We start from the raw sequence: 24,033 nt of genomic DNA on the forward strand, positions 1-24,033 counted from the left end.
TTTGAAACTATCGACATTATCGACATCGACATTTGCAATGTGCGTACATATACTACCGTACGGTGTCTTTTATTGGAGGCCCGGGTGGTTTTCAGAGCACATCATAGTGAGCACTTCACAGTGTGCTTATAATGGAGACTGAGCACTTTATTCCCGTAGCTATGCAGAAGACGTTACTTCAGTAACGTCTGGCGCTAGCCAGGGTCCACACAGCTTTAATTTGGTGTTTGTTTGTTTGTTTGTTTGTGTCACGCCTGGCGCTATCCCGTATCTGTACCGTACTGTACCGTACCAGCAAAGACAGCTGGCTACTATATGTTTGTTTGTTTGTGCCATCGACATGCCTGGCGCTATCCCCTACCTGTCCCGTACCATCAAGAGTACGGTACCATCAAGAGAATGAGTATATATGCGAAGTGTATCGGGGGAATGCATTCAGTGCAGTAACATTTTGTGTGGATTTGTGTGCGAGGCCGAGAACCCACTAGCAGGCTGGCTGGTCCGCCTGTCGACCAGCCCGGGGATCGCATGTAGGCTGATAGCATAATAATTATAACGTATCAGATTGAGTAATTATAACGTATATACAGTCATGTAGATCTATAGCAGGGAGTCATATTATGTAAACGACTCCCAGCTGTATGGGGAGATTTTCTGAAAAAAAATACGAAGTAGGGAGACGAGTGAATGCAATCAGAAAATCTCCCCATACAGCAGGGAGTCATATTATGTAAACGACTCCCTGCTGTATGGGGAGATTTTCTGAAAAAAATACGAAGTAGGGAGACGAGTAAATGCAATCAGAATGGATGTTAGTTGCCGTCAGTATAATAATAAGAAGAAGAAGAACGCCCGTGATCGGCAGAGTCAGCGCCGGTCCCAAGAAACGTCAGGACAGACATCCCGTCGACTCCAGAACGCCCCTGATCGGCAGAGTCAGCGCCGGTCCCATAGCTATGCAGAAGGCGTTACTTGTACTTCAGTATCTCATTGAAACGTTTTTGCAATACAATGATGTAGCTAATCAAAGGAAAAAGCATTTCCATCAGTTCTAACAACATGCACGATGAGCTAGGCAACAAAGCATAGCGCAGGGCCCTGAGCTTCCAAGCTCTCTCGTTTTTTTGAATGCCGCCCCAAGGTGTTCTATTATTGGAGACGTGCTATTATTGGAGACTCTGCTTATATTAGAGATAATACGGTGGTCATTATATTCTGCACTGCGTGTAAAAATGTAGCAGTCCAGTTGTCTAGTTGGATGTGGAGTAGTAAAGGATCTACAATCATGATTCTACACACCAGAGTCTGCCAGCTAAGTGAGTGACTGACTGAGCCCAGGCAATGTCATGTAGGAAAATGACAATCATGGGCCTTCATACTACATGTACATGTAGCTCACTGCCACACTTGCATACGCGTATACATGTACGTCGTATACCAATTCCCTGTTGCACTTGCATGCATTTTGTATTTTGTATTCATTTTATTTACCGTATTTGCCCCAATAAATGTACAGTACTTTCATTTTTTCAAAGGTGGTCAGACCTGTACTACTGTAGGAGACTGTACTGCGTGTACTTTTATTGTTTCTGGAAAGTGGAAAGATTGATTGCCTGGGTTGGGTGGCAAACAACTCATGATAATGATGCTGTAAGGCTGTAAATACATCCAACCATGGTAAAAATCAGTGTACAAAGACACAAAGATGATGAACGGGTAAGAAAAACGAAGTAAGGTGGATCCTGGTACCTGTACACCAGTAATGCCCTTCACATCATTCCGGCATCAGTACCATTATTTATATTAGAGACGTGTCCTTTACTATTTTTGATCCACACTCAACATGTACTAAAATTGGAGACATCGTGACTATTATTGGAGACGTGTGCGTTTAATGGGGAAATACGGTTAGGGGTAAGCGGATTATGCCGGCATAATTTTTGGCATAATCAGGTCCTTTTTGAGAAGGAGCATAAAACGGCATCCAAAACACAAGGGCAGCTGCTCAATGAGACTGTTATTCACACCTGCTATTGAAGGACCATACATAGCACTTCTCGTCGATTTGGAATATTATTTTAGCAGCCACTATAGGACATTTCCCAAAGTTCAGCATGTTCTTGTGAATTCGGTATTCCTCTTACATGTTTTTGTCTTGTACTTCCACAAAGCTCCCAGTCCACATCATTGCAATGATCTGAGTCCCTTTTTCATGACGATTATCTCTTCTTTTGGTCATTTGGGTGAAGCATATACATGTACATGTAAAAGCATAATTGGCTGTTTTCTCGAGCATCCTGCGAGCATCAGCTAAAGCATAATCTGGTCATTTTCCGGGCATAATCCGCGTACTCCTAAATACGGTACATGTACATCGATTATCATACCAAATGGGCAGGGCTGCCCAATATTATGATCCGATGGCTGCAAATAGTGAAAAGCAGAGAACATTGAAGGAGACAAGACCATTATGTACCACAGTGTGAACAATGTGGATTACCATCTGAGCAATTTCAATATTTTCATCAGTAGTTCATACTGATAGTCATCAAGTCGAAAGCAAATTTTTCTTTTGACTCAGGTTTTTAATGAGGGAATCGAACATCTGGGACAGCGGGAAGGTGACATGATATCGAATTTTGTCAACAAAGGAATGATCTCTTATCCGGACTTGCATGTACTTGTTCATTGTACAACTGCTAAATGCATTTTGTCATGGGATTTTGGATAGGGTCCGGCGGATTCTGCCGGCAGAAAAACTGGCAGAATTCGGTACTTTTTCTGGTAAGTTTCATGCATGTTTGGCATGTGGATAAAAAATGGAGCAGAATTCGAAGAATTGCCCGCCATTAGGTTTGTATGGTTCTGCCAATTTCACTGCTTTTCGAGCAGAATCTGCCACCTTTTCGAGCAGAATCCGCCGGTGTCTAATTTTAGATGGTTGTCTACTGATGAGGTGTAGTAGTAAAACAAGAGTAGACCTGTATCTATTTTCCATCAACTAACTTGAGGTATTCGAAAAGGAAATTGTACGAAGAAAGCTGACCATCACCACCACACCAGTGTCTGCTCTAGGCCTTGGGTTTCAAACCAACCGGGTGCACGTTTACCTGGCACAACTCTTGCAACCGGGTCAGTCCCGGCCGGGTACATTCAAGTGCAGCTTTTGTACATCAGGGAGGGAGTCTTACTACTCCCTGATTACCAGAGTCCAACCGTTAACCGGGTCACAAGTGACCCAGTGTTCTTTTTCCAAGCGGGTCCAAGACAAGTACCCCCCCGCAACCGGGTCCAAGGCAAGTACCCCCAACCGGGGGGGGGGGGGGCGGCCGACCCGGCTCTGGAGCACACACTACATACAGGATTTGAACCGGGGACCATTCCGCGGCTTTGCGCCGCACACCTTTACCATGCACAATGCATATTTTTTGGGCTTTCAGAAGCTAATGATCCTGTAACCAGCAGTGTTGGTCAGTATCAGGTTTTGCTCCTGTTCATTGGTTCACCTACATGTACATGTGCTAAATACATGTACATGTACATGTACACGTATTTAGCAATTATTTACTGTTAATGTTATGTTATTTTACTGTCATAACTGATGATCGCGAATCTTGTATGTGTACAGTCATGTACATGTACATGTACGTGCACGCATGCACGCATGCACGCAAGTTTGCTGAAATACTACCCTTTTGTGTAGCCATAAGTTAGTTCCTGGCACAGGTGGCACAGCATGATCAGAATATTCTGGACTGGAGGATTAGCAAGACGAAATTCGCGTTCGCGTTCGCTCTCCAAAGAAAGTCGAACTCAGTGACGGAATTCGCGTTATGAGAAGGATTAGCAAACAGAATTCGCACATGCATGATGTTGACACGACGTAGGCAGTACAGCGTGGTAAATGTATGACTGCCCTGACACGAATCCACGATTCGTGTTCCGACTACTTTTCCGAACGAAAAATGCGAAAGTTAGTTCGCAATCCAGTTCGCGAACTGAAAAATGTTTGCGAACGCGAACGCGAATTTCGTCTTGCTAAATCCTCTGTATTATTGACTCAAACACGGTACGCGGGTAGCTATGTCGTTCTGCACTGACTGCCGGTCTCCTGGGGTGAAGATGACGACACCCCTTTCGCTCAGCCTCAGCCTGGCTCAGGGCCAGCTCAGCAGAGGCCAGGCCATGCTAGCTAGCCACTTGCCAGTCAGGGTTTCCCTGACTACCAATAATTATTATGCAATGGACGTAAAAATAAATCAACGCAGATCTGTAAACATGGTAAAAGCTGGGCATCTCGACCCACGCCAAAGAACGGCGCGCAGGTCCTGCGGCCACCAGTCCAGCGCCTGCGCACTTCATCGCTGCTGCTGCACGCGCTGCCCCGGCTTGCCGGCTCGGGGCGCGCGGGCCGTAGCTTGGCCAGCACTTCGCCATCCTTTGTGCGCGGCCACGCGTTTAGTTTTCGACACACTCAAATGACTTCACTCAGCCATACAGCGCAGCAGCTAGCTAGCTGGATCGGGCGCACTTCGTTCTACGCCGAAGATTTTTCTGGCCGCGGGAGAAGTCGGAGAAAATTTCTTGAAGCGGTCTTCCTGCAGCCGTTTCGTCCACTGGCACATGCTACAGCGCCCCCTACCACCCTGGACTGGTGTTGTGCTGTTCTGATATGTGTGGTCTGTGAGGAATACTCGGCGCAGCACTACTTGTATCATTTGAAATTTGTTTTAGGCCAGAGTTGGACCAAGAGACCAAGCACTGACTTTCTGGAATCATGAATGGTGGTGCGGATGGCGTGACTGGACCAGGTCCAGAAGAAGTGGCGGGAGTCGAGCAGCAGGTTTACACGGAGCCAGGACTGATCGAGTCAGAAATAGTCCACGTCACGGAAAGCGCCGGGGCCGCAGCGGGCAGCAACAACGTTGCTGCCACGCTGGATGCGGAGACAACCATCGTCGTCAATCCGACGGCGATCGAATCCGTTGTGGTGGCTGCACTGCGCACTGACATCGGCGGCATCCCAAAGACGTCGGCGGACACCCCGTCGGCGGAGACCCCATCGACTATCATTGCTCGTAGCGGTCAGCCAACACATGATGGGTCGATCATGCTGTCCGAAGCTACCGTTCCGTTTACACCCACAGGCATTGTGCAAGTACAGAGCGTTGTCCATAGATCACCGGCGCAAGCTGAAATCAATGTGACCGACCCGAATCGGAGGCGAATGCTGTACAAGGTGAAGTTCCATGCTCATCTTGAAGACGGTCGTCTGATTTTACTTGAAGATGTTGGATTCGAGGCGAATCCAGTCGAGAGTACGCCAGTGTTCCTTGACGCTGTGTCATCGCTGGACGTGTGTCGCAGAATCATGGAAGCTCTCTCCATAGACTCATTTCAGGCGGATAGTGTTGCGGTTAAGGTTGCGTTCAACGAACCCGGCCATGGCTTCAAGGGACGCAAGCAGTATCTGGCCCAGCCGTCCGACTGGCGGGCCATGTACACCTTGTTCAACAGTCTCCGCAAGAAGACGACAGTGTACATGACGTTTGACGTGCGGCGCAAGCTCAAAGGCATCCAGAGCCTGACCAGCGAGGCAACTCAGCTGCACGTCTTACAGCGTCAGGCAGTCAAGGAGCCACGAGCACGTGTCCGCTCGCCGATGCACGCGACTGGAAACGAGCTGACCGGAGAGCCGGCGAGTAAGCGACCGAATCCCCCTGCGCCAGCGCAAGTTGCCATCTCGTCTCAGCCCAGCACACCACCAGTGCAGGCAGGTTGGACTGCGTCAGTGAGCACACCAATCACTGTGCCGCCTGCGGAGCCCTGTCCAAACTGTGCTGGCGGGGTGCTGAAAAAGATCGAGCAGCGGTGCACGCTGCGAGAGCGGCTACTGGCCCAGCTGAAAACCATAGGTGAATTGGGCATCGGTAGAATAGGGGAGGTAGATGAGGAGGTATTGAGGTGCGTTCAGCAGGATACGGTCGACGACATTCGAATGCTTTGTAGCCAAACGTAGAAGAGGTCGGATGGCCATTGCAAAAAAACGGAGATGACCTTGCTAAGGCGAAACTGACTAGCGCCCGAACGGCGTTGCATGTCTTACTCATTGACGTACACAGTGCTACGAGATTCTGCACTGTTTTGTACACTGCACATTGACATTCTGGCTTGGAATCTGCAACTAGTTTTCTTACCGTTATTATTGAGTATTGTTCAGTGGCCATGAGATTCCCCGCAGTATAGCTGAGTCAAACTTCAACCCAGTCATCCTTGCACGCTGGTATTGTTGCTTATTACAGTACCTAGCCTAATTGTCAACACACTGCAGCTGTAATAGGAAGTGGGTTTTGTGCGTTCATTTCTGCCTCTTGTTGGCATCCCTGGAGAAAAGATTGTTGCAGAAGGCAATTGGCATGTTGTCGTGATCCTATTGTTATTGTGTGTGTGAGCCTTCATTCATGTCCTGAACTGTTGCCTGGGCATTAGTCTGTAGTCTGCTGAGTTGTGGGTAGGTGCGGTGTGTGTGTGTACCTGTGTCTGTAAAAATAGTTTAAAAAGGGTACTCATTTTAACAATAGTGGTGGTCATTTCATCAGCCTTGCATGCTGTTGAATGGTGTAATTTACTACAATGTCATGTAATTCCAGAACAAATAATAATTGCTATTTCTAAGTGGTCGCTGAAAGCGTGTTTTGCCGTCCCTGAAATGAATATCGGGAGGGAGGGGAGAGGGTGAGCCAAAATTGCAAGGCGGCATTCACTGTACATGGCTTCATGCACGTGTGTAAGCATGCAATTTGCTACGTCCGGAATAGCAGCTGCATTCATTTCGGGGGAGGGGCTCGAGTACGAAATTGAACAATGTTCGTTTCAGGGACGACAAAAAACTTGCGATGACCACTAACACGGCTTCTTCACTACCGGTATTATGTGTGTGTGTGTGTAAGTGAGATTCCATTGATGAACCCTGATGTGTACATATGTATGTAGACGTATTTCAGACACAACATGCTAGATTGTGTTGTGCACATGCATACTAGCGGGAAGGGTAGGTAAGGCGACTCCATGTCGTTGTGCTAGCCACAGCCTGTACATAAGGATACCATGGGTACTCTGGGTCTGGCACTAAAAAAAAGCATAATGTGAAACCGGAAAATTTGGGCGGAGATTCATTTTCGGTAACTTCGGTACAAGTTACGCTTTAAAGTATCCACTAACTCCACCACTTACTAAACAATCAGCTCATGCGATAACATTTCACGACACTGACCGACGGTACTGACGTTCTACAACTAACTGGCCCAACAGCCGCATCCAAGGCGTGCTAGAGCTGATAGCCGGTTAGTTGTAGAACGTCAGTACCATCGGCCAGTGTCGTGCAATGTTATCGCATGAGCTGATTGTTTAGTAACTGGTGGTGTTAGTGGACATTATAGCGGAACTTGTAGTTCCTTGGTCCTTTTTATTTTCTATAACTTCGGTACAGGTAAGTTTTACCTAAAATATAACGCGACCTAAATTCAACATTGCCATGCCACACATGCACAGTACAGTGTGCGAAATGCATTTTTGGATCTGGGAAGCTGGTTTACCGAAATTTTAGCACTACCGAACCGTTGATTTTGGGAAATACCCAAAATGTTACACCACAGAAAATTCCCAGTTATACTGTGTAGTTTTTTTTCAAACCCTGGCCTGGGTGTGAAAGTGACTGTGGTGAAATGCACGAGTTTATAGGTTCAACCCGAAACCCGACCAGATACGGCGATAGTGGCTGGGCCCAGCCCCATACTTGTATCTTATACTGGGTACTCATTTGACCACTAGAGAACTGTGTGTGCAGTGGTCATTTTGATGCTGCTGTTATGTGTATGCTACAGTACAGAGCAAGATATCGCATGCAGGACTTCATTGTGATGATGTTATTCATGCACACTCTCCTGGATACCAGATATGGCTCCCTCATGGTACGAATCTAAGAGTAATGCTTTTCTATATGCTTGTACACATCTCATGAATTGATCAACCTGCGGACAGAACTGTTTCGTCCTTTCTGGACTCGTCAGCGCAGCACAGAGGGAACGAGGCCGAACCTGGTAGCAATGAAAAATAAATTTTCCAAAGCCAGATTTAAACCAGGCCCGAACGTACGTGTAGCTTCATTGTTTTGCTCACTCTGTGCTCAGCAGATTGCACTTCACCGCCTTCCCTTGCGGCCTGATGCCTTCCACCTGAAGGTGAAGAAAGAAGGTGCGTGCTGTCAGCAGGTTCAAGGTACTGTTTGAGTGCCAATAATATTTATCATTGCACTATGAGTATTGCAGTGGGGGGCAGTCCTTTCCTGTGCTTTACTGGCAAGACAAATATTGTACTGGTGATTACTGTCAACTTTGCTTATAACGACACTCGGCGGGGCATCAGAAAAGTGTCCTTATTCGCGAAGTGTCGTTATACCCGAAGTCTCATCATATGTATCACAGTTGGATGGGACTTTGCTCTGGGCATGGAAATTCTGTCGTTATTCGCGAATTGTCGTTACATCCGCAGTGGTTATTGGCGATGTTGACTGTATGTCTTTACCAGCCAGCGTTGAGAGGTGGACAGACCAGTTAATGCTGGCTTCTGTGATAGTATTATGCTCTGTCATGTGTGGGTCACTCTCATTCGTCTGATGATCGTTCAGCCGTGAACTTGGAGTTTACAAATTAAAACTACCTGACCTCTTCTGTACAAGGCAGGCGGTTTTAATTCGTATCTCCGAGTTTCATGGTTGAATGATGACCAGACGAATGAGAGTGACCCACACGCGGTTCATTATACAATGGCAAAGCTCAGATAATGCAGGAAATATCGTGCCACTGTTTCCATAGGGTTTTACAGCTTCCTATGGCGGCCCCAGTCTCAGTGCTTGGAGTGTTCTGAACACTCCAGAGCCAGTGCGGAGCAATCAAATGCCGTGTTGTGATCCTAACCCTTGGTCTGATGAGACCTATCAATTGCACCTTGACAGTCCAATCATTGGAAACTGGCACCCTAACTTTTTGGTGTCTCCCGGCGCACATAGTTGTAGGTATCGTGAAAACAACAGAACATCCTGCATTGTGTAACCCTTGCAATTACTCCTTGCCACATTTGAGGCGAGAAAAGTCCAAGAACAGAGAAATAGAATTTCAGCCAGATTTTACAAAATTAGGACAGGTATGCCATGGCAAAATGTATGGAGAAGCAGATCCCAAACCCAGATTTTTGAGATTTAAAGCGGTTTTTGATCCTCAATTCAGCCCAAATCAGACTTTCAAAAGCCAGCAGGACTGTTTCTGATGAATGGACTGTAGTGGTCCATTGAATCCATTCCTTGCAGCTGAGCGTCAACTGCTCACTGGCCTTCCATCAATTTTCAGATAATGGCAGTTTAAATGCAGATTTCTTTCTCTTTTGCGATGCTTCAACGTACAGTAAAACCTGTAACTAACGACCACCCCTTGGTGCCAGCAAAAGCAGTCTTTAGTGGCAGGTGCTCTTTAGTTAGAGGTTTGCACTGCGCGACCATGTATGGATCCCGTATATGATATGTATGGCAAAATGCAGCTAATACGATTCCCAGGACTTGCGCAATGCCATTCTTATTTCAGGTCAAAATTAATAACACCTGGAGAGAGAGAGAGAGAGAGAGAGACGGAGAGAGACAGAGGGAGAAGACTACTTTTTGCAGACATCAAATTCAGCTGCTACTTCTGAAACCAGGAGTCAAACGTTCCCTGTAGAAGTTTCGTTTTACGCTGGGCTTCAAATTTGTTCATGTGATCAATCGTACCGACTGTCCTTGTTGTAACTTCTCGATTGCTTGAACGCGATCCTTCAGCATCAGGACCTTGCATTGCTGCTTTGTTTCTGGATTCCTTGATGCCATCGTCGATTCGTCTGTATGACTGGGGTGTCAGAGCCGCTCTGTCTTCGTTTCTCCTCCGAGTAGTAACATCGATCAAAGAGCGCTTTCGATGCGCTCTCCAAGACGTTTCCTATCGTGTTTATTCTTGACAGAGCTTGAAATTTGGACAGGTGTAGTGCAGTCCACACCGATTCCACAGTCAAAAAGGACCTGTGTTCATTTTGTTCAGCTGTAGTATCGAAAGAGTCCTTTCAGGACCATGAAAAATCAGCAACATTTCAAGAAGGAGCTTCAAGCAACATTTGATTTCGTACATCGCGGTCGCTAGTTACGGGTCAATAATCGTCTTTGGGGCAAGAAAAGGCGGTCGCTGGTCGCGTTCAGCAGGTAGCCGCTAGTCACAGTGCATTTTGAATATGACACCGTCCGTGCCTGGTGAAGTGGTCGGTAGTACCAGGCTGGTCGCTAGTCACGGTGGTCTTTAGTTACAGATTTTACTGTACGTATACTTTATCCTGATCCATGAGCGAGAGCTCTGTCGCACCCTGTAATGATAGGCATTGTGTATGATATAAAAGTTGTATAGCAACATGATAATAAATTATGTGGTACTCTGACGCTTCTGCTCTACTTTACTTTAAACGGTGTGATCAGCGTGATCTGTACCGGTATTTTGACACCAACCGGCGGCAAACCGAAGTGAACTAATGATGTGCGGGTGTCCTGCCCAGCAGGCTCAGCTTGAGCTTGAATGAAAATTTCGGTACAACCGGTACTGTATACATGTACTGTATACCGGTACTGTATACCGGTAATGTATACCGGTACTGTATACATGTACATGTATACATGTACATGTATACATGTACATGTATACATGTACATGTATACATGTACATGTATACATGTACATATACATGTACATGTATACATGTACATGTATACATGTACATGTATACATGTACATGTATACATGTACTGTATACATGTACTGTAGTACGAGTACACTTACCTGGAAAACGGGTTTTACCGAAAATTTCCCTCCACCGAACCGCCGATTTTGGCGAAAACCGAAAATATTACACCCCCGAAAATCTGCTTTCACAGTAGCATATGATAACAATAGAGGAAATCACATGGAAACGAGTTATGAAGCAACTATCCACGACTGTTACAAGATCATAAGCAGTCAGAAAGTGCGATAACAGGGCACAAAACTGACATGTTACTGAGACATTCAACGACCTGACATATCATAATATGGATTGTATTTATGTGACGGTGCATGCTGTGGCAAATGTAGAACATTTTTTTATAACATAACCCAGCAACAGGTAAGTACAATGTGCAATGAATTCATGTCAGTATGTCCTCCGCCTTGTAACATGTTTGCCAGTACAGGAGGCCTCGACTATAGGAAAAAAACTACAGCCAGCGCACCCACGGGGACCGAAAGTTCATACTACACGCTGATTTTGTTCATATCATGCTTGAAATTAGTTCGTCTTCACAAAAGTTCGCCGTACAGGAATTCATCGTAAGCGAATAATTTTGACTTGATATGATGCCCGGCCATCCATAGGATTTTCCCTAGCTCGTACTGAAGGAAAGGGTGCCTTATCAGTGTTCGTCCTAACGAAGTTTGACTGTATATACATGTACATGTAGGTTTGATAATTGTGATGAAGAGGACCAGCTGAATCGACGCCAGCGTATATTGGCTTTATTGTACTTCAAAGAATAAACGAATCATACAAGCTAAGGCTGTGATGGACAATCAAGAAAATGTGATTACAGCACGGTGAAAAGAATACTGATCATTGGACAAAAATGTAATCCAAACTTGAAAGGATCAGTCAGGGAAGCGAACTGCCTGAAAAAGAAAAAAATGCCAGATTATAGATGTGCACCGAGGAGGGCGAGGACCCGGAACTCTGCTTGTCATGAACAATGCTCTAACCATCTGAGTTACATGTAGATGTCTAGTGCATGTCTGTTTGTGTATCACTTAATCATCACCAAGTCGTAAAGTTATCACTTACATACTACCTTGGGCCCTGTCTAATTGCATGTAGTGATAATTGCTTATTGATCAAATCAAACTGTTTCAAACACCAACGCAACTCCACAATACTGAGTTGAACTAAACGAAAACCGAACTAGCCACAGATGAAAATGGGTTGGAACTGAGAAAGAGGAGAGCTTATGCGAATGATTTCATGGCGGATAGATCAAGGACCAGTCATTCCTCGGGAGTTCAGGAATCTGTATGGTCTGGGACAAAATCTCCTCTCTGTCAGCATGGGTAGCAGGAGAGTCTGCTGCTTGATTGGTTCAGCTCGAGCATCTCTCTTTCTGGTGACTTTTTCATCCTGCAGATCTGGCCTTGAATACACCTGACAGCAGGGTAAATCCTTTGGAACAGAGCTCGTTCGATAAAGGAGATGGTATGCAGTCCAATCACGTAGAGCCACAGAGGCCTCCGTGCGAACAGACGTTTCCTTAAGGTCTTGGATGGTGGCCGCAGTACGGTCAAGGATAGTTGTGCGATTGAAGTTCTTTATCAGATCCATGGCACCGCTTTCAACCTGCTGAGCCCGGTGAAGATCAGCTCGAAGTCGAGCCACTTTCTTCTGCAGTGCTTCCTTGTCATGTTGGCGCTTTCCGGCAATTTGCCTGAGCAGATCGTCCTCGTAGCGATTCAAGAAGAGCCGCAGCTGTTCGAAGTCCTCCTTCAGCTTTGTCTCGGTGCACTGCGCATCAATGGTGGAATCCTCTTCCTCAGCCAGATATTTGTCAATGGCACCCTTCAAGGGGCGGATGGCCGCCTTGGACAAAGCTTGGATATGTTTCTCAATGCCTTCTATCGCCTCGGTACATGCCTCTTCCAGGCTGATGCATTCACACTGCCTGTGTTCTATGATGGTGCACTTGATGCACGCTGCTCTCCGGCACTGCTTGCAGAACACCTCCATCTTTTCCCCGTGATGTCGCTCACACACGGGCTCACGTTTTTGCAGGGAGGACCAGTCAGTCTTGTTCTGCATACTTGCCAGGGCAGCCAACGCCAGAATAGCGTGATTCTTGAATCGTTTCGATGTCTGATGGTAGCTGATGCAAAAGGTACACAGGTACATCTGGCATTCCTGGCAGAAGCCATCAGCTCGCTTGTCCTTGTCACACTCCTCACACATATGAACAGGGATGCTCTGCACTGACTGTGACTGCAATGTTTCCAGCAGTTGAACGACGAGACGATTTTTGGCCAGCGCCGTCACGTCCTGAAAGGCGTGAGACTCACGGCAACTTGGGCAGGACAGCTCAAACCCAGCATCCTGACCAAATCCCCTTGCCTTTGGAAGCTTCTCCAAGCAAGCAAAGCAGAATGTATGCTGGCACGATAACATGCGCGGATCACTCAGCGTGTCCAAACAGATCGCACATTGTAAGTGCTCTTCGACTTCATCTGCGGTGCACTTGGCAGCCATGGCTCAAGTTCTGTTAGCTTGAACGCCGGAATTAATGCAGGAGTTTCTCTCTCTGCAAGGGCACATGTAAAGAATCACAGAATTCACCCATCTCAGTCCTTGTCTCACCACTGTGACCTAGGCCACTATCAGCAGGAACAGGAAGTAACGACAAGTAGAACCACTCCCTTAGTGCACATCTCTCCACAAGGCAGGAGGGGGGGGGCACCTCTGCATTCAGCACACACGCGTGTCCTCATTTGCCTGTGTCCACCTAGAGAGAAGGCAATGAAAAAGCTTGTAGAAATTTGAAAGATTGATGAGAAAGATCCTGAAGCTTGTGTTGTTCAGTGTTCTCATTTCTCTCTTTCATCTCATTTATCGACAGGTGCATTACCGAGGTGATTTCACTCATGGCCTACATACTAACTATTTTTTTGACTGTCACCACCAGGACTGAAACCAGGGACCCTCACTTATGGCGTGTAGTTGTCATCCAAGCAGCAACTGTTCAATGCTTTCTTCAGACAAAACTCATGCTTCCTGTGAATCCACACAAACTGGTGGGGCGCAGCCCTCAATGTAATCCACACACTACACACCACATACACACACGCACGCACGCACGCACACATATACACACACACACACACACACACACCTGGACTTGAACTAAGCCTGAACCATCACTTTTATGGCCAGCGATGCTCAGCCACTAAGCTATGCGGGTGTAATCGACATCCCAGCAGCATTGTGCTGCAAACCGGGATGATGAGCCTGAAGATCCCCTAAGTCCTTAGGTTGCAATGTTGAAAGTTTGTAGATTCTACAAAGTGCGAAGCAGTTGGTGACCTGAAAGAAACTTACACTTTCTGCTGCTGGAAAGCTGATGATAGGAGAGTCAGCAACGACGTAGCGGTGCCCTCGATTTGAGCCTGATAATACCAGCAAAAGGTAGCCTAGTAATAGAGAGGATCGACGATAAAATTATATCTGCCAACCACCTCATTTCAGCACTGAAGAAGCTAACGAACTCCTGTGCAAACAACGCCACTCTGAGTAAGCACGTCGGGCTTCCTTGATCCTTTGGTTTTACTATGCATCTTTGCGAAGTACTTTGCAGCCAGGACGCTGCCGTACGGTCCCCCATACCGAGCCACCGATACTGGGATAATACTAGTAGAGCGTTCGATGCGCTTCCCAAGCATCGTACATGAATGTTCTTGAACCCGTCGATACTGCATGGCTGACATCATGTCACTGTCCGCAGCCAGGCCAGGCTGCAGGTACATCTGTGGTCCAGTCTTCGGTTGAGATTTTCCGGGAACTAATAAGTTACTTGTTATGAGCGCGCGCGAATACCTGTCAATGGTGGAAGTAAGCAGTTCGCTACATGTACTTATCTCCAGCTCCCATTCCGATGATTCCTTTCCTGATTTCCTGATTCGATGCTTCCTTAAAGGGGAAGTATACCCTAAAATCAAATTTTCACCAGTTGTAGTCTTCGGGGTGCTGAGTCGAATGGTCTTGGTCCGAGGAAGCTGCGACGCTCCCTTCCTACTTGAATCCCAATCGAACTCGCGCACTTCCACCGAAACTGGGTGACTGCGCCCTACTAGATGGGGATTTGTATGCAAAATGTCACTAAAAGCGCCATTTCGTTCTTATAAAAGCACGGATGACCGCGATTGGCCCATATGTTGTAGTCCTTTGGACGCTGTGTCGACTGGTTTTGGTCCGCAAAGGCTGCGATGCAGCGTTCCTCCTTTATTCCCAATCGAACATGGTTGAAGAAGCGGTCACGTGCTCCTGGGTGCCCAAATCACCTGGTCACCGCGCCAGCAGGCGACAACTTTCACACCAAGGTTCAACTCGAGTTCAACTCGAGTGACAGGACTGCACCCAAAAAAGGTCAAACAGGCTAGTAAGTTGTACCCTGCAGGCACGGTGACCAGGTGACTGGTGTACGCAGGAGCACGTGACCGCTTGTTCAACCATGTTCGATTGGGAATAAAGGAGGAACGCTGCATCGCAGCCTTTTCGGACCAAAACCAGTCGACTCAGCGTCCAAAAGACTACAACATATGGGCCAATCGCGGTCATCCGTGCTTTTATAAGAACGAAATGGCGCTTTTAGTGACATTTTGCATACAAATCCCCATCTCGTAGGGCGCAGTCACCCAGTTTCGGTGGAAGTGCGCGAGTTCGATTGGGATTCAAGTAGGAAGGGAGCGTCTCAGCTTCCTCGGACCAAGACCATTCGACTCAGCACCCCGAAGACTACAACTGGTGAAAATTTGATTTTAGGGTATACTTCCCCTTTAACCTTGCCCATGTAAGGTAGATCTACCATCTACCACCAACTACGTGGACCGGACTTCACAACACGCGACTTGGTACTGAACAACATGACTTTTCTTCATATGGGGCGCTTGAAAGTAACGTTGTAATTTTTTTAATATTTCGACAAGTGAGCAAGTCATCCAGTAACCTAACCAAACAGTTTCGGTATGTTGGCTCGGCTGGCGGCACACTAATGTGCTCTCGGAGACTCCGTACACATGACTTGTATTGTTTTCGTTGCCCTACTCAAACTCAACGTATTTCCAGCACGGAGTGAATGGTACATGATGTACTTTGGTGGAGGTAACTGGCTTGCGGAGTGAAATGTTCGAAATGCTTATCGTGTGCTTTAGGACAGCAGTTGTGAGTGATGCAAGCATCTCAGCCAGTCGGCTGGAAACGCAAGCTCAAACTTGAGGCGAAGCCAACTTCCAATGTCACCACCAAAGGCCCAGTACATCTATTTCCATTGGTAATGTGAAAGGGTTTTACTTGTACAGTGGAGATCGGATATAACGACCTTGCCTATATCGACAGGTTGAGTTTAGCGACACAATTCTGTTGCCCAAGTCGTTTAGAAAGCCCTTTGCGGACATACATGTATTAGATCAGGTATAACGACCGCGAAAATAACGACAGATCGGATGTAGTGACGCATTTTGCATATATCGACAGGTTGTATTTATGTGAAGGTGCATGCTGTGGCAAATGTAGAACATTTTTTTCCTAACATAACCCAGCAACAGGTAAGTACGATTATGTGCAATGAATTCATGGCAGTATGCCCTCCGCCTTGTAATATGTTTGCCAGTACAGGAGGCGTCGACTACAGGAAAAAACTAGAGCCAGCGCACCCACGGGGACCGAAAGTTCATACTACACGCTGATTTTGTTCATATCATGCTTGAAATTAGTTCGTCTTCACAAAAGTTCGCCGTACAGGAGTTGATCGTAAGCGAATAATTTTGACTTGATATGATGCCCGGTCATCCATAGGATTGGCCCTAGCTCGTACTGAAGGAAAGTGTGCCTTATCAGTGTTCGTCCTAACGAAGTTTGACTGTATATACATGTACGTGTAGGTTTGCTAATTGTGATGAAGAAGACCAGCTGAATCGACGCCAGCGTATATTGGCTTTATAGGGCTTGAAAGTGATGACGTCAAAACGGCCAGGGAGTAGTAAGTTGACATCAGATTTCTATTTTTGGATCCACTAAGGTGTGACTTTGCTATTGCCTAAGTATGTGGGTGCATAGCAACCCACTCATGTCGCATGCAGGTGTGACTTTTATTTCGCCACCAGTTGTAACCCCGCCCCCAGTAGCCAAATCAGTCAGTTTCACTGGCTACATCACCATGCTGTGGGTAAGACCGCTTGAAATGTGCTTGGATCCATACAAAAACTGGATCCAAGTGGATCCAGTTTTTGAATTTTTGAAATTGTTGCTATGCTGTGACGTAGCACTTTCAAGCCCTATTGTACTTCAAAGAATAAACGAATCATACAAGCTAAGGCTGCGCATGCGATGGACAATCAAGAAAATGTGATTAGGCCACCCAGAATAGATGACTTGCACAAAAATTGTCTGGGTTCGAGACGGGGCAAGTGGACCTTCTGACTCTGACTTCCCCACCTTTTGAGTTTGCGACTTTCGAAGTTTCGCTTTTTGCCTGACGAACGCTGAGCTAGTTTTTTTTGGCTAGAGAGTAGAGTTGTTTTGATTCGGCTTGTATCGTCATGCCGAAGCGCTGCTGCGCTCCTGAATCATGTGAATGCACTAGCAGACGAGAGATGGAACTGAGGCTCCCATTCCATACGTTCCTTTCCGAGCCGGGAGGCAGAAAAATGAGGGAATATTATTTTAGTATCGTTGGTGTAGGCTGCAACAAGCACGTCGTGGTCCTGAAGTGTGACTACTTTCCCGCACTGGAAGCGAAGTCAAGCACAACGAAAGTTTGTGGACGTCTGAGAAAGAACTCGATTCCCTTTGATTCGGCTGCACTAGCTCCAGAGCGACCCTCTCCTGAGGACAGACTGCGGAGAGGCCAGGAACCTGCCGAGTCACGAGTGGAAGGCTTCAAGCCCAAACCACGAAAATGAAGGGTGGAAGGACTGAGTGTGAGAGCCAGATGGCCTTTAGTAGTACTTCAAGTAGTATCTGAGTTGAAGGAGAGAACAAGTGTGCTGGAGAAACGCTGCGAAGTCCTCAGGCCTGATGTGTACTAGCTACTGTTGAAGTCTCACTTGTTCCAATATGAACACTTCATCAGCCCTGACTCTGAGCAGCTGTATCTAGACTTGGACTTAGGCCAGAGACATAGCATTGTATACCTTACTGAAGCCATATGTATCCAATGCCTGGCTCTAGTGAGAAAGCAGTTTGGCGCAGGCTCGCAAACTATGATTGAATCAGGGAGTGGTGGAAAGTCACATTATACCTCTCCATGATTAGCTGGTAATGACGTTGATGCGGCTCCGGCTGGGTCTCATGGGAAAGTAACTTGCATACCTGTTTAGTTGCAACGAGGCAACGGTGCCCCATGTGCTGAAGACGTGATTGAACTACATTTTATCTCCTCCTGGGAGAATGTGGAACAAATAATGCCAGAGTGTGTCTGATACACATCACAGTCTGCTGAGTATGTTCATTATTGTGGACGTAACGAGAGAGAAGTGCGCTGTGAGGTACCTTCTGCATTGGACCTACAGTTAAGCCACTACTCTTCTTACAAATTCCGGTGAAAGGATTTGTTGGAGCATCATCAAACAGTGCGTTCGCCTTCATCATACATTGGCTCCGTTGCCTACAGTAATTCACATTTTGACGGGGCGCGCTGGGACGATACGGAAGGAGCGGCGGGAACCATTGGAGTGCTCATGATGCTGGTTAGCGGAGGCGGATGTGAGTGTCAGGAAGGGGAACGCAACCGCACCACTGTACAGATCAGGAAGCGATGGAAGAGTTGAATCTGTTGAGCCTTCCAGGCCGTGTACAGGGACACAAACGTAAAAATGGCTACATTTCGAATGTGAACTGGCGATGGCATTGTGTGGCGACGAACACAACTGCAACTGTTCAACTTTCAGCATTTCGAACATTATGCTCCCATGATAACTCACCAAATGGCTCACATGACGGAGTTGGACATTACGAGGCTAGGATTATCATTTGCTGTATTTATGGATAGTCCTTGAGTTTTCAGATGAAGTGCTTCATCTTTTATCTGTCGTTCCTTTAGTATGGCACAATGTCCATGGCTGCTTTCTTGTCTTCATAACAGACTGCTATAATCAGCATGATTCTGCTTTATTTGAGAAGAAATAAAACTTTCCTTTCGGAAAGGAAGCCCAGAAACGTCAACCCCCATGGACTGTGCTTTATGACTCGCGTACATCGACATTAACCGTCGCAATAACTGCTGCATGTATGTTGTGCTGTGCGAACCGTACAAGATTTTACAGCTCACCCACGCCTTCCCAACAGGCTCCTATATCCCGTACAGTTAGCGTTACATTGAATATGAACTAGGCTAGCACAGTTATCCTTCGTTCTTTTGATGGCGGCGGGTAGCATGGAACTTGACGTGTTCTTGGGATCCTCGTGCAACACTTGCTGTTCCCAGATGCCATATTATTGGGTGCATCGAGGTTGCTTCTATGCTCACTGTTGTTTAGTAAGACAATTTTTTATAAATATTTCACGGAAGAATAAGGCAAGAGTATTTTGGGTTGGTTTGGACGCCTGGCTTCCCTTCACATATTAATATACAGTGAGTCATGTACTTCCACTAACCCTACAAGTGCACATGACTTATGAGCTGCTAAACTAAAGACAGCGACGGTACTGATCATGGACATGCCGTGCACAGTTCATTCATGCTGACAAAAAAAGTACACTCGTACAGTCAGTACAGACGGTGTAGGGTGCCCGCAGTGTAGCCTGGGTGCACAGGGTGCACTTGCCCCGTCTCACTCGCGGCTCGGATCTTTGTGCTCGTTGTTTCGGGTCACCCGACCGACCGTCTTTTTTCACCCGACCGCAATTTTTTTATAGTGCATGCAAAATGTTTTAAAGGGGAAGTATACCCTAAAAATCAAATTTTCACCAGTTGTAGTCTTCTGGGTGCTGAGTCAAATGGTCTTGGTCCGAGGAAGCTGCGACGCTCCCTTCCTACTTGAATCCCAATCGAACTCGCGCACTTCCACCGAAACTGGGTGACTGCGCCCTACTAGATGGGGATTTGTATGCAAAATGTCACTAAAAGCGCCATTTCGTTCTTATAAAAGCACGGATGACCGCGATTGGTCCATATGTTGTAGTCTTTTGGACGCTGAGTCGACTGGTTTTGGTCCAAAAAGGCTGCGATGCAGCGTTCCTCCTTTATTCCCAATCGAACATGGTTGAACAAGCGGTCACGTGCTCCTGGGTGCCCAAATCACCTGGTCACCACGCCAGCAGGCGACAAATTTCACACCAAGGTTCAACTCGAGTTCAACTCGAGTGACAGGAGTGCACCCAAAAAAGGTCAAACAGGCTAGTAAGTTGTACCCTGCAGGCACGGTGACCAGGTGACTGGTGTACGCAGGAGCACGTGACCGCTTGTTCAACCATGTTCGATTGGGAATAAAGGAGGAACGCTACATCGCAGCCTTTTCGGACCAAAACCAGTCGACTCAGCGTCCAAAAGACTACAACATATGGGCCAATCGCGGTCATCCGTGCTTTTATAAGAACGAAATGGCGCTTTTAGTGACATTTTGCATACAAATCCCCATCTAGTAGGGCGCAGTCACCCAGTTTCGGTGGAAGTGCGCGAGTTCGATTGGGATTCAAGTAGGAAGGGAGCGTCTCAGCTTCCTCGGACCAAGACCATTCGACTCAGCACCCCGAAGACTACAACTGGTGAAAATTTGATTTTAGGGTATACTTCCCCTTTAATGTGCATGACTACAAGGACTTAGGTAGACTATGTACACACGCGACCCAAAATAATAGCAGTCCAGACATCGACCTCAGAAGCACTGCTTCAAGCAGCCAATTGACAGGATGCAGCACCTGGTGACGACGTTGTCTTCTATCTCCGATTCGCAATCGCTCCTGAGACAGCATCAGCTCCGCCACTGCGTCGCTCATTGACAGAAGTTTTCAAGGATTTCGGTGAGAGCTGCTCGTCAGACTCGTTTGCCAGCGAGGCTAAGATCTGGTCCTGGAGGGGACCTGGATCTGATGGGACAATGGCTACGCTGGATCGACTACAGTCAGATTTGATCGACTGGCTTGATGGAGAAAAGCTATTCGATATGCACAATTGTACGTGTATGCACCCCTGCCCGCAACTAAAATAAAAAATAAAATAGAAAATAAACCCGACCGACCGACCCTGGTACGGATGAGTGAAGTGACCCGAAACAACGGATTAATTCTAGGTGGCCTTACAGCATGGTGAAAAGAATACTGACCATTGTACAATAATGTAATCCAAACTTGAAAGGATCAGTCAGGGAAGCGAACTGCCTGAAAAAGAAAAAAATGCCAGATTATAGATGTGCACCGAGGAGGGCGAGGACCCGGAACTCTGCTTGTCATGAACAATGCTCTAACCATCTGAGTTACATGTAGATGTCTAGTGCATGTCTGTTTGTGTATCACTTAATCATCACCAAGTCGTAAAGTTATCACTTACATACTACCTTGGGCCCTGTCTAATTGCATGTAGTGATAATCGTTCATTGATCAAATCAAACTGTTTCAAACACCAACGCAACTCCACAATACTGAGTTGAACTAAACGAAAACCGAACTAGCCACAGATGAAAATGGGTTCGGGAACTGAGAAAGAGGAGAGCTTACGCAAATGATTTCATGGCGGATAGTAATGTACTGAAATTATCAAGTATACGAGCGTGAGTCATCATATTTTCGAACGGCCACTACAAGTACATGTATGCAGCGTGAGTTGCTGGTGCAAGTGCAGCGCTGTGCTGCGAGTGCCTGGTGCAAGTGCAGCGCTGTGCTGCGAGTGCCTGGGCAGGATCCAGGGGTGGGGGTGCGAAAGGTGCTCGCACCCCTCAGAATTTCAACAACAGCACCAAAAGGAGAAGAGGAAGAAAATGTTGGCGGGTTTATCATAGTTATTTCTTTGTTCATCACCACTTCACATCTCAATAAAACCTTCGTAACAGGTCGCTTCAGCTCATACTGTTTATTGCCATCTTAAAATTGTTGTCACCTCGCCGCCTGTTCAAATTATTTCTCCTTTTTTTATCATGGTGCAGGCCCTCATGGAACAGTCTACGGATCTTTCTGTGGCTGGCTGGGAGTAGACCTTGGCAAACACAATGCTAAAAACTGGCAGATTCTACTGGAAAAGCATTGGAATTAGTAGAACCGTACAAAGATTGTGGCAAGAGTGCTACTGTAGCAGGCCGCAGTCTCTCTCGGAGGCAAATGCACACGGGTCTCAGTGAACACACTGTAACTGGCAATTGAAATGTACTGGCAACGAAATTAACTAACTGGCAACTAAATTAACTGATTGGCTACTAAATTAACTAACTGGCAATAAAAGAATCGTGAGCAGCAGCTTTTATGCAAAGGCAGACTCCGTACGCTAATGTACGGGGATACGCTAACGTATGGGGATACAGTACGGGGATATGCTAACGTACGGGAATACAGTAACGTACGGGGATATGCTAACATACGGGGATACGCTATACGCTACACCTCCCCTCTCAAATACAATCACGTCCTCGTGATTCGAAAACTACATGTAGGTGATAGCTGGACATCAACAACTGGCTGCTATTTTAGAAAAAAACTGGCGGCATGCATGGTCGCGTCGGAATAAACTCGACGATAGGATATAGGCAGAATGGATGTCTTACATAATATGATAAGGTATGGAGTCGTGAACATTATAGTAGATCGCGAATTACTGGGAGAGCGTCAACCGGAGTATGGCAAATAATATCGGAAATGATAACGTTTGGAATAGACAGAAGAATGAACTGATAAACAAATCATAAAGTAGAAGCACACCAGGTTCACACGATCTCACGGGGTCAAAAGGGGAAAGAACTGTCCTCCAAATAGGACCTGAAACCACAGCACACTTGCTGCACAACGCTGGCACAACCCGCCAGGAACATCGCAGTTCAAAAACCGAACTGAATACACAATACTTATAATTATCACTATTCACTATAAGGGGCATTGTCACACACATTGTCCCACGTTAGCTGGGTAGACCGTGGCTCACCATGATCGGACGTCTACCAAACTAAACTGGATTCACACACTCGCATAAAGGAAGACTGAAGAGAATAGGAAGACTGAAGGAAGACAGGAAAGAAAATGCCATACCTGGAATCAGCGTAAGTAACCACGGCGGCGGCTGGAGCTATGGCGGAGGGCGAGCCAGGTTTTATCTTCATCTTGATTGAGCCGGTCACTCAGAGAGGCTAGCTCGGCGTCAGGCAGATCGCTCCCTCCTCGTCTTGAATCGTGGTCTTCACATTGTCGATAGCATCGCTTTGCGCGACGTAAAGAGTGATGGTCTAGCCAGGAAGAGTGTTGACGAAAATCTGCATCCCACCACGGAGACGAAGTGCCAAGTGAATAGTGGACTCTGAACGTTGTAGTCACTCAGGGTTCGGCCGTCTGCCAACTGCGTGCCGGCGAAAATCAAACGCTGCCGGTCTTGGGGAAGACCCTCCTTGTCTTGGTCAGCAGCCTGCATGTCGTCGTTCTCATCAGCTTCGCCATCACCACCGGTAGTATACATGTAGGTAGCGGGTCGCTTGGAATCGCCATCGGAGTCTCCAGTGTGGGCCGTGCGGAGAGAAGGGTGATCCACGCTAGCGCCCTGACTGTGCTGCAGGCTAATAAGCAGAGCCAAGCTCAGGAAGGCAAGAAACATGATTCTCATCTTGATTCGTTGCACGGAGCTGTAGCGGGTTGAGCCATGGTGTCTGGGGAACGTGTAAATTAACAAAGTTCGGTATAGAATGAAACAAAATGAATTTACCGCTGCCACCAATTTGTAGCACGTAAAAAAGGTGGGGTCGAATCTGACAAAGTTGACTTTAACCACCGCTGCCACCAATTTGTAGCGGGCCGCAGTCTCTCTCGGAGGCAAATGCACACGGGTCTCAGTGAACACACTGTAACTGGCAATTGAAATGTACTGGCAACGAAATTAACTAACTGGCAACTAAATTAACTGATTGGCTACTAAATTAACTAACTGGCAATAAAAGAATCGTGAGCAGCAGCTTTTATGCAAAGGCAGACTCCGTACGCTAATGTACGGGGATACGCTAACGT

The 24,033-nt window shown here is 46.8% G+C and overlaps 1 protein-coding gene across 1 annotated transcript; it reads right to left on the minus strand.

Annotated features, from left to right (window-relative positions):
* Positions 1-11,423: 11,423 nt before the first annotated feature.
* LOC135823918 (E3 ubiquitin-protein ligase TRIM45-like) lies at positions 11,424-14,511 on the minus strand. The gene is made up of 2 exons (XM_065336797.1): positions 14,227-14,511; positions 11,424-13,432 (listed from the first exon to the last, which is right to left on the minus strand). Exon 2 carries the CDS (start codon positions 13,378-13,380, stop codon positions 12,124-12,126), a length of 1,257 nt encoding a protein of 418 aa, XP_065192869.1. The 5' UTR covers positions 13,381-13,432; positions 14,227-14,511; the 3' UTR covers positions 11,424-12,123.
* Positions 14,512-24,033: the final 9,522 nt, after the last annotated feature.

This window comes from Sycon ciliatum, chromosome 8 (genome assembly GCF_964019385.1).
Source record: "Sycon ciliatum chromosome 8, ocSycCili1.1, whole genome shotgun sequence".
NCBI classification, from domain to species: domain Eukaryota; kingdom Metazoa; phylum Porifera; class Calcarea; order Leucosolenida; family Sycettidae; genus Sycon; species Sycon ciliatum.

Coding starts and splice junctions, on each gene's coding strand:
- LOC135823918 (XM_065336797.1), bottom strand. CDS start 13,380: ATGGCTGCCAAGTGCACCGCAGATGAAGTCGAAGAGCACTTACAATGT.